This window comes from Thermobia domestica, chromosome 17 (genome assembly GCF_964235325.1).
Source record: "Thermobia domestica chromosome 17, izTheDome1.hap1.1, whole genome shotgun sequence".
Classification (NCBI taxonomy): domain Eukaryota; kingdom Metazoa; phylum Arthropoda; class Insecta; order Zygentoma; family Lepismatidae; genus Thermobia; species Thermobia domestica.
In genome coordinates this window covers 142,115,966-142,128,265 of record NC_137470.1, presented here as the reverse complement: position 1 = coordinate 142,128,265, position 12,300 = coordinate 142,115,966, and the positions used below count along the sequence as shown (strand labels likewise).

The window sequence follows — 12,300 nt, the reverse complement described above, 5'->3', positions numbered from 1 at the left end:
TTACAATCAAGTAATACTAGAAATTCTATTCTAAAAATACATCTTTATTTCTTGTTTAATTGAAAAAAAACGGTGTCTGACGCGTAACTAGATCCGTATAATATGAACTAGAGCTATTTACCAATTTTTTTTTATTTCCCCTTGTTTTTCTTTTAGATTGATTCAGTTAAGATGTGTTTTTTTTTCAATTTTAGTTACCAAATATAGGACTCGGTTCTATTAATGTTTTCTATTGATTACTTAAGACAAAAGACTTGTAAACTAATAATAATAATAAAGATTATATACGGCGACTGCAATATAAGTAACTCGGTTATAACAACAGACAAAATCAAGTGTTACCTATGTGAACACTGTACTTCAAATTCATAAAAAGTAATAATTGCTTTACATTGAAAGGTTAAATCAAAATGTTGTTTTAGTGGAAGACGATATTTTAGAAGATATAATGTACGTGAAATACTGATGTTTTAACCAAAAATTAATTTCTATGGAATATGTTATAAAACTGCATAATATGTACAGACACAATTTTGGATAAAAGAATAAAAGTATTTACAGTCCTTATCTTCATTTTTAGGTTTGTATTTCAAAGCATAATCCTATAATTTGTCTGCTTAATTGTGTGACACTTACGAAAGAGCAGTGGCCCGGTGTGGTTAGCCGCTAACGCCCTCGCCTTTGGTAAAAGCGGTCCTGGCTTCGAGTCACGGTGGGGACACTCGGTCGGAAAAGAGTAAAAGCTTTTCCAGGATTTAGGATTTAGGGATTACATTTCTGGTCTGTTGGCATGTCAAGTATATGGAGGAATGACGTCCCTCGGCGAGCACACTATCCGATGAAAGGGAAGGAAGAAAGGATTGGGGAAGGAAGGAAGTAGTCTGGGACTATTATGTTACGTATCATCCGGCATTTGCCTGGTGTGAATGAGGAAAACCCTGGAAATACATCACTCAAGATGGCTAGCCTGAAAAAACGGTTACATTTTTTCATCCGAGTGTCCCCACCGAGAATCAAATCCGGGACCACTCGCACCAAAGGCTAGAGCGTTAGCGACTACGTCACGTGGGACCACTAAAAGCTTTTTCAGGACAGTCATCCTGAAAGAAGTTTTTCCTGGGTTTTCCTCATTCACACCAGGCAAGTGCCAAGATGGTATCAAACAAAGGTTCCAGGCCGCTTCCTTCCTTCCCTTTCCCCGAATAGTATGATCACCGAGCGACATCATCCTTATATGTGACAAGCTAAATTACCGTAGATCCCGAAAACACTTAATTCCTCCTAACCAAAAAGCTGTAAAATAATGTTATCGAGATTGTTTCGATTGTCTAATCATACGTCGTCAAATGAAATAGTGCGAAACAATTCTGAATTCCGTTATATCAGATCGTCTAAAAGTATTAACACGTTTGTGCACGAAATGGTGTTAGTGTCCCATATCTCAGGCTACATGGCTTGCAGCGGGTCAGGCCTAACGCCAATTTATAGCTGACAGTTGAAGCTAATAGATTTGCAAAAAGTATTGAAATTATTATAATTAGATGTAAGGTATTGCGCCATGCAGATAAGTGCACATTCTATAAAACTGGACTACATTTTACAATTTTACTTCAATAAAGGTCCAGGGGTCACGGTGGCTCAGTGGTAGAGTGTTCACCTCTGGTGCATGAGATCCTTGGTTCGATACCAGGTCGCACTAAGTGATCTTTGTGATGGAACCATTTCATTCATTTCTCATCATCACAGTATCCTTTAATCTAGCCGGCATAAACGTGGGACATAAACTTACAGATTTCAATAAAGACAAATGCTACTCAAGCCCGTGAAGAAATTTGTGCTGTTCATATGGAAGATACGTTATCAAAAGCAGCAGCCAAAAGACAGTTCAATTGCTTTCGTTCTGGGAGTTTCGAAGTTCAAGATATTGCTCGCAGTTGACGACCAATCACAGAAAAATTGGGTGATATTCTGGCAAAAGTCTAGCAAGACCGGCATATAAGGAGTCATGACATCAAGGACCTAAACATCTATCACGAAATAGTATTAAACTATTTGGAGAAAGCTGGCTATAAAAAGAAGATCGAAGTTAATGTGTCACATGATTTGACTCAAAAACATTTACTCGATCGAATTTCCATCTGCAAAAATCTACTGAAACGTAACGAACTTGAGCCATTTCTGAAGCGGTTAATCACAAGTGATGAAAAGTGGATAACGTAAGACAGCGTAGTCGAACTGAGGAGAAATACTAGTGTATTTATAATGTTATTTTCAAATCATAATATATATTTCTCAATTTTGACCTCTAAAGGCTCAATACTTTATAGGCAACTTGATATCAAAAAGAAAATGAACTGATAGAAACTTCGGAAAGCATTTTTGTCAATGCTCGATGTAAATATCACAAGTATACGATTCAATTTAAACATGATATTCAGTAAACGCTCTCTGAAAAATATTCTGACTTAGAGCGAATTCATTAACATGTTTCAAAATTAAATGAGCGAATAAACATTTACTCGAAGAAACGCTCATTCAATAAATATATATATAAAAAAATTCTTTTTCTTTTTAATTAGAAGACTAACTTACTTTTTTGTGCCTTCTGGACGGTCGAAAACTTCTCTGCCATTCTCGTCTACTTCAAATTTAGGATGCTTTCAAAATTCCATTGTATCATTAGTTGACGCTGGAACAGTCTCGAATTGTGGCCAATACAATGCTTGAATGAAAGAAAGAACATATGTTAAAATAATTTAAACGTTGTTAAAACATAATAAGTATTCATTATAAGATGATTGAAGACAATAGTGAACAAAAGAGTTATCATTAATGTTTAATAATGATAACTATTTTATTTACTAGATTTCATGATAGAAGGAGTTGAATTTTCGTTTTGACTTGTGGTAACCACTTTCTTGCTTACAGATACAAGGTTCTTTGAATATTTAACTGGAAAAGTTGTATAAAAAATACAAAACTTCGACTTCTTTGCTATTATTTGGTGGTATGGTGACACCCTCACAGGTTTGCACCAACGTGGAGCAGCAAAGTGTCAGTCCACGCCGCTTCCTCTAAATTGCTGGTTCCAAATCTTCACGCACAAGGTTTGCGTATGTTCATTCGTGCGTATGTATTCATCTTTGCTGCAATACCACTGGCGATGTCAGGTTTAATTTTTCTTTTTCTTCTATGCGTAAGGAGAGGCAGATCAATCTTTTGAGGGGCAGCTATTTTTTCTTTTCCTTTTCCTTCCTTCCTTTCTTTCTTTCTTTCTTTCTTTCTTTCTTTCTTTCTTTCTTTCTTTTTTCTTTCTTTTTTTTTGTATGTCGAGAAGACTACATTTATATTATATGACTTACATTACAATACAGCTTGTCTATGGGGGCACGACTAGCCATTGCGATGGTGCTCGATCCGGTTGCATCCTCTGTGGTGTCTAGCTTTACCTCAGATGTATGTGTGTGTTTGTATGTATGCGTATGTAGCAAGGGGGCAGGAGGGGGCAATTGTCCTCCCAATGTTTGAGGAATAAATATACTTTAATCCATTGTCTATTAATATAATAGTACAAAACGTAAAAATCTTACGTTGGTGGTGCTTTTGCTCCCCTCAAGCGAAGTCTGAAATGACGCCCCTGGTATGTAGTATTTTATTTCTCGGTAACTACTGGCCAGATCTGAACGAAATTCAGTAAGCAAGTAGCCTATCGCCTAGAAACTAAAGATCGTTATATTTGGTGGCTGGGCTGGGCACGGACAGTCCCCGTTCGCCTTGTATGTGGTACTTTATTTCTCAGTAACTACAGGCCAAATGTGAACGAAATTCGGTGGGCAAGTACTCATCGCCTAGAAACTAAAGATCACTATATTTTATGGTTGGGCTTGGCTTGACAATACAGGCTGTGTTCTGCAGCTTTGCAAGCCGGAAGCTTGTGAGTTGGCTTCACTTCGGCCTGTTTTGTTTTTTATTTTATCTCGTTTTTCTTTTTCTTTTCTTTTCTTTTTTTGTAATATGCGCTTTTGATACTTTGATCTCAGACCTTTTAGACGAGGTGCCTTTTTGCTTTGGGCCCTTCTGACGTGGAGTTGTTTTGACCCGTGCTCTTTTTGACGTGTGGCTGTTTGAACATAGGGCAGTTTTGACTTGGGCCCTTCTAAAGTTGGCCTATTTTGACCCGGCCCTTTATGATACCTGTCAGTTTTCAGCAGGGGGCTCTTTTGACTGGTGCTCTTCTGTCTTCTACCTTTCGTCCAGGTTCTTCTGACATGGAATCAAGATAGCATGCTATTATATCAATTTATGTGACAACCCACTTTCATTTTGAAATAACTAGAAACCGACATCCAAAATAATTAATATTCGAAACTATTCTGGCATTTAGTCACCTACAGATAGAGAACGTTCCCCGAATGCTCGCTGGATATTACTTTTTCCCATTTCTTCGTTTCTTTTGTTTGAAATTCCTCTATCGTTTTTAAATTTTTTTTTTCACCTTCTTCGATATATTGTCATTTAACCCGTATCTGGCAACAGTACTCTTTCACATCACTTTTAATACCAAAACAGGAATTGGTGGCCTATCCTGCTGGTTTTCATAGCTCTTGTCGAAACTTGTCATCATAGATGAAAAGGAGACAGCTGAAATTAGACATTTCCTGGATTCTTGCTGTCTTCAGAAGACAGTGATGATTATATTAAGTATAGTGACGTGGATGATATTGAATTGAGTGACGTTGACCATCCAACACTTTTCAAATGGCGCGGCAAACGACAATTAAGTGATTTTGATGGAGTTCACTCCAGGAGCAACAGAGAACCGAACACTTCAGTTCCTACATATACTGACTGTCACTCAAACTGTGAAGACACAGGTAAACAAAATGATCCACTATAAAATATTCAACTATCAACATTTATGCACAACAAAGATAGGGAATATTGTAAAGGTTTTTGTATTTTACGGTAGAGCCATCAGATTTTACACGAAAGCTTGGACTTTTCTATCATCTTTTATTATAAAAGTTTCCTCTTGTATACAACAGTAATAAATATTACAGCTAAGTTCCTCTAAATAACTTGGTGATTTTTTGGTGAATTATAGGAACACAATGACAATGCGTCTTAGAGCTTGTTGGATAGGTTCCTCTCAATGACTATGCATCTTAGAGAGGGGAATGGGAACTCTCAATGTCCAGATGTCTAAGAGAGTTGGTGGTTGGTGAATCAGTGGAGATTGCTGTGGCCTGTCTCCTTTTATGTAGAAATGATGCTGACTGCTTGAATCTATGTCACTTGCAGATCGTTGGCGATAGTTGACGACGTCTTCTTTGTGGCTGTCGTCTAAAGTGTGTTTATAGCCAGCACGTGGTGTTGGAAACACGTGGAACCTTACAATATATAGATGTGAATCTTGATGTTACCAATTTATTGTCTGATGATTCTCCTATTGACTTATATCCATTATTTGTCACGAACAATGTGATCGATATGCTTCTTGAGAAAACCAACAGGTATGGACAACAAACGTTTTTGAACTCATTCATTGTTCCTTTATATTCCAGGCTAAGAAGTTGGAATAACACAAATAGAACAGAAATGATATATACTTTTGGGGAGAGTATGCATGTGGATGAGAATTGTTCAAATGACGACATTAGCACCATACTAGAGGAAATTATTGCTCTGTGTGGCCAATATATCAAAAGTAATGCAATAAAATTGTTTCGAGTTCCTCTTAAAATGTTTCACTGTGCTAATAAAGAAGACCATGAACCTAATGATCTATCCTACAAAGTAAAATGCTCGTGGATGAACTAGTAAAGAAATTCAGTGTTCTATAGTTTTGAAGAAAACATATGTATAGATGAATCAAAAGTACCTTTCTTAGGTCGCTTACGACTCAGACAGTAAATAGAAGTCAAAAAGGAATAGGAGTGGAGTAAAAAGATATTATTAACAGTTTTTTTCTTTTAATCGTAAATTCTTAGATTGCTGAGTAGAAAATATGATATTCATGCTGGTAAATTGTCAGTTGCCATGAACATCAAATATGCTGCATGGCTAGTGTTGTGGAGACCTGGAGAAAGCCGGAAATTTTGGGTAAAAAAACAAGTTTCTTACGGTTTCTTTTCAGAGCTTGAAAAAAAAAAGTTTGGGAGAAATTGAAATTTTCGAATATTTTACTACATTATGCTTTTAGAATGAAAGCCGGTAAGTTTGGGAAAATTGAAATTTTTGAATATTTTACTATATTGTGCTTTTAAAATGAAAACTATTTTATATTTACTAGCTTACAGTTAAGATCATTGAGTACTTATATTTCTTGTGTTACAATATGGAAATTTTGTGGCACCAAATATGTGTGCACCTCTCATCCAAACTTTTTAAAGTTAGAACCCTCATAGAAAGATATAGCTAAAAAAAAAAAAAAAAAAACAATCCTAGTTGGATAATTAATATAAACACATTTAAATTATCTTAAGCAATATTATGTAGTTCCCAGTACACGAAAGCTCTATATATATTATAGAGATATCTTCCTTGTGCTGTGTAAAATTTCCGTAATTTTTAACACATTAGAAAAAAAAAACTTTGTTCGGAAATATTCGCAAAAAGCGGAAAATGTAATTTACAAACTATTTCTTGGCCTGATGCTAATCTTACTTGCTGTAACTTATCAATGTTTATCATATCTCAGAAACGGTTAGAGATATTTAAGTGCTGTAAACGGCAAAATAATTTACACATGCATTATTATGAACCATACAAGTAACTAGATATGATACTTATCTCAGCATGTTTTCGAAATAAAGGCTTTCGAAAAATGAAAATTTTCAAGCCCTGGTAACTTCGTTACTATTCATTCGAAACAAATAATGCCATGAGCATGGTATCCAACACTAAAGTACCTTCGATGTGCATTATCCTGTGTATCTCCGTTGTGCTGTGTGCGCGTTAGAGGCTTTCGAACTTTGGATGTTTGTGACACTATAACATCCTTAGTTTGCAACACTGAACAATAAAAGTGGTATTTTAAGTTTATGTTTGACATGCTTTTTTCTTAAATGTAATAATCTGACGTAGTACCATTTAAAAAAAATATAACTTTACATAGGGTTGGCAACACTGTTTGTTGGTTAATACATACGAAGGTGTCCTCCTCCTTATAATTGCTTGGTGGAAAGTTTCGCTTTTCTCTCTCTTTTGGTTTGTTCGTTATAGCGGATGATCAAGATAAATTGTCCACCCTGTATACAATGTAGTTCGCTAACAGGAAAAGTACTTAAGGCATCATGTTTTAATTTTACTTTTTAGTTTTCTGATTTCTTGTAAAATTCCTGTTTATTATTTGTATATTTTTCGAACAACTCGAAAAGAGAGAGGATCTTATTTACACATATACACATACACCGCACAAATGAGTAAATTTGAGCAGCGAGAAATAAATTTAAAGGTTAAATATGTGAAACTTCCGTTCGTTATTATTACAGACTTGCAGAATAGCCGTTCTTCACACGGGAAGAATACGTTTCATTTTGGACATAAAAAGCACCAAAACTGTTACCAATCAACTTAATGGCCCCAAAAACTACGAATTCTAAAACTTTGAAAAACTATGAATATCGGTCATTTTCAATTATTTTTACGTCACCAGTCCCCTTAGGGTAGTGGTTGAATTTGGATCTTAGTGGCATCGGAAGTGTCAGTTCATCTCAGCGACACCGAAAACTATGGATTCGACACTAATATCGGCCATTTTCGATCATTATATGTGTCTCCCTTTTCCTCTCTCCAAGTTGCGGGCCTGAATTTGGATTTAAACGGCACCGAAAGTGTCACTTTTTATCTCAGTAACCCCGAAAACTATGGATTCGACATTAATATCAGCCTGGGGCTTTAGTGACTCGGTGGTAGAGCGTTCACCTCTGGTGCATGGGGTCGTTGGTTCAATCTCACTTCGCGCCAAGTGAACTTTGTGGCGGACAAATACCATGTGCGTGGGTTTTCTCAGGGTTCTCCCGTTTCCTCTCACTTTCTTCATTCCACCATTTCATTCATTTTTTATCATCACAGTCTCCTTTAGCCTAACTGGCATAACCGTGTGAGAGTAAAATGAAATAAAACGTAAATATTTCATTTATTTTTTTTTACTAATATCGGCCATTTTCAATCATTTTTATATGTCTCCCCCTTCCTTCTTTCTTAAGTTGCAGGGCTGAATTTGAATTTAAACGGCATCAGAAGTGTCACTGTTCATCTCAGCGATCCTAAAAGCAATCGATTCGACACTAATATAAGCCATTTTCGATATATATATATATATATATATATATATATATATATATATATATATATATATATATATATATATCCCCTTTGTTCTCTCAAGTTGTACATTCAAAGCGGAATGATTAGAAAAAATTCCAGGCCGAAACCTCATCTATGTTGAAAATTTTATTGAGATCCTTCGAATGGTTCTTGGGTTATGAAGTTACAAACATAGTCGTTTTCATCTTTATGTATACACTCTATGTACCATACATAATTTGTCACATTAGAAAGATATTTGTCTACATACAATATTTTGTACCTAAAGTTTATATAAATGTCTATATTAGAATATTAAATAATAGCAATCATATGTTTTAGTGCACGTGAAATTTACCTACTTTTAAGAAGAAATTTGGTTAAAATTAACAAAACTTCACCAGATCAAAGAGCCTATTAAGAACTCAGATTCATTCAAGAGACCTATTTGTTGTAACAAAAATGCTTCGTGTTGGTAGACTCATATGTAACTGTAGAAGTTCCGTAATTAGTATCCTACATACGACACACAAGAATGTTGTGTTTGTTAATGAAAACCTGAATCAATTTTTACGGACACTCTCCTCATGAACAAACTCTCGTCCAAAATTGAATGTACCGATCCGATTGAATGATTTCTGCTAGGATGTCGCCAAGCTTTTGACAAAATTTAATGCAATATTGGTGCTCAAGTGCTTCTGTCATTTTACAAAATGTTGAAATCCGACTACTTCTCATTGCACGTCTTCACTCGTTGGCCCACTGTCAGCGACTAACGCTTTGTGCAGGCGGGAAACTGCGTGTGAGTGTCCCCTCTACATCTACACTGAAGAAAGTCGCCCGCGTTTCAAATTTTTAAGCGGGAAAAAATAAGGTTCAATACTTTTTTTGGACATACCTTGTATATCCACGAGGGAACCAAAAGTATGTAAATGGTTTTTATGAGATACTCTCTGAAAAGTCCATACTATGTATGCTTCGTGCTCATTGTAAATATCCTAGGTAACTTCCAGATTGTCATTCGCTTTTTCTTTAAAAAATAAAATAAAAAATGGAAGTAATACACATTCAATTTTCATTATAAATTAAAGCTGAATAGAGTAATATCTCCCTCTTTTGTTTTGTGGACAATCACTGGAGTAATTAATGGGATTAATTAATCACAAATACTAACATTAAAACAAAAAATTGGTCACATAATGAATGAATAATATACATAGTAACCATAATATGATGTCAAAGTGTGCAGGTTAAAGGAAAATGACACAGAGTAAAGGATCAAAACATATTAATTGAAACAGTATAGGCATTAGCAAAAGTATGATAATATCTCATGCTTTTTCACTGCTAAACAAAAGAAGTTCCGTTCTCGTTGGCATATGATAGGAATCAGTGGCGTCAATGTAGGCTTTAAGTGACAGGAACGGTTTGAAATTCCTAAATGCAGAGAATCCGAAAAGTCACTGTACACCATTAGAGATACTATTATGGACTACGGAATTACGCAAAAGTCAACATATCGTGATACATAAGGGTTGAAGGTAGTAGAGGAAATACTGGAAACGATAACCGAAGACTTGCAAGCAGATTTTGACAGGATGTTGCATGATTGCGTTCTGAAGACATTGTTGACCATAGTCATGTGCTGTATTGCAGTAAAGATATAAAGATAACCAAGAAAGATCTGTCGCTTTTTCACCCACCACCTTCGAACATCAATATGTCACCTAAGACGTACCTGGAAGACCAAAAATAGTCCCCATCAGCGTCGACGACCTTCTGCCAACGTGCTGAAAGGCCATGGATTCCATCGTGGTAGAACTTGGTGGGCCGTGAAGCGAAGAAACTATCAAGTGCATTTTGCATTTTTACTAGGAATTTAAACTGGTGTCCTCTAAGGTGATTGTCCAAGCAGTGAAACAGGTGACAATCGGACGGTGCAATGTCCGATAGGTATAGCAGATGCATAAGTAGTTCCAATACAAGGTATAGAACGGTGTCCTGGGTCATTCTACCCACGTGAGACTTAGTTTCCTGTAACAGGAGGACCCCTTTGTGATTCAGAAGCTCTGCATCCAGACTTATGAGTTTTTCTTGAACACGGCTCAACTGCTGACAGTATACAGTTGCATTGATGCTCAGACCAGCTGGTAGCAGTTTCCGATGCACGATGCCGCGAGCAGACCACCAAACACACAGGAAGACTTTCTTTTGGTGCAGTGCTGGTTTCGGCTGTTTTGGAACCGGTTCATGGGGTGCTAACCAATGATGACGGCAGCATAGAGCTTCGTACAGGATCCACTTCTTACCACATGTCACACCCTGTCCAGACCTCAGATGAGACAGCAAAGAAACAGAGATGTCTGCTACATTGCCTTTTGGCCTGGAATCAAATTCATGTGGGATCCATCGACCTAACTTGTAGTGCTCCCCAGGTTGATGAAGGTGCTGCCGAATGTTTTCTCCACTTACATTGAACTGTAGTCCCAGTTCCTTACATGCCTGACCACTGTTCACCTCAATTGCTGCTTGAAAATCTTCATTTTGTACATGTGTTGGTCTTCCGGCACGTGGTGCGTCTTCGAGTGTTTCGTCACTTGTTAAACCACTTGTGAACTGTCCGCGTAGTCACGACACCCTCACCAAAGGTCTGACATATCTTCCGCCCCGCTGCAGCGGTGTTTGATCCCAGTTTGAAATTATATTGCATACACACCCTTATGACGCTTTGTGGAGGCCCCATGTTTACTCCGTCCTTATGGAAGTTAACTGTGTAACTGAACTGCCGCAACCACGTAGTATTGGATTTACCCATACCAACAACTGTCCTTCGCCTTATATCAATTCGCATTCAACGCACGGTGCGAGGGTCAATGGAACACACACATCCACAAAAAGTGACATACTTTCTTGGTTATCTTTATACCATATCGATATTCAGGATCTTACAGTGATCGTTAAAAGATTAGATTGGCAAAAGTATATTCTTTCAGTTTTACGTCCCACGATTATACCGGTTAGGCTAAAGGAGACGGTGATGATTAGAAATGAATGAAATTGTGGAATGAAGAAAGTAGGAGGAAACGGAAGAACCCCGAGAAAACCCACGATCACCGTGTTTATCCAGGACAAAGTCCACACGGTGCGAGCTGGGATCGTATCAGGGACCCCAAGTACCGGAGGTGAACGCTGTACCACTGAGCCACCGCGCCCCCTTAGATTGGCAAAAGATTAGATTGGGTGCGTACAACACCTACCTTAAGAAATATTCTTTCTCTGTACTAAGTGCTAAAACCTATTTTTATAAGGGTGTCCCATAGTGAACGCAACTTTTGAAGTGCCCGCCATTTCTGTTCTAGTAAGTTGGCAGCACTGAACGTTACACGATTTTTATCTGTTCTCTTCGTGGTTAGCAGTCACGGGGCACCGAATAGCACATGATTGTCATCTGTTTTCTGTACGGGTAGGAATGGAAAGCTTCACGACGAAATAGTGTGTTACAGTCAAACAAATGTGGTGAATGTTGTGCAGAGATTTTTCGTAAACTCAGATAACAATCATGTGCTATTCGGTACTCTGTGACTACTAAGAGAACAGGTGAAAATCGTACAACGTTCAGTGCTGCCAACTTACTAGAACAGAAATGCCAGGCATTTCAAAAAGTTGCGTTCTTTATGAGACACCCTTTATGAACATTCGAAACAAAAATGCTGTATTATGGCACTAATGACAAGTTTTGATATTTTTTTCTGTCCTTCAACGACGCTAAGTCTTATTATGTCATTAAAGTCCAGTTGATTTGCAGTTCCACTCTCAATACTTAGTATTATAATATTGGAGTGATCATGCGTACACGTATTAAAACTCACACTTTTAAAAATTGCATAAATGTCCAACTTATAACTCATGTTAAATTAGTGGTGTTGCAAATGTAAACTTTTTAGTCAGTAGAGAGGAGGGCGTGGATCATGGGGTAGAATTGATAATGGC

General features: G+C 37.1%; 1 protein-coding gene across 1 annotated transcript in view; it reads right to left on the bottom strand.

Annotated features, from left to right (window-relative positions):
• The window catches only part of LOC145674378 (uncharacterized), a 305,117-nt gene that overhangs the window by 90,639 nt on the left and 202,178 nt on the right, over positions 1 to 12,300 (bottom strand). The window contains exon 3 of the mRNA XM_081744352.1: positions 2,593 to 2,722. Within this exon, the coding sequence (XP_081600478.1) occupies positions 2,593 to 2,632 (40 nt within the window). The 5' untranslated portion in view covers positions 2,633 to 2,722. The remainder of the gene's footprint in view (positions 1 to 2,592; positions 2,723 to 12,300) is intronic.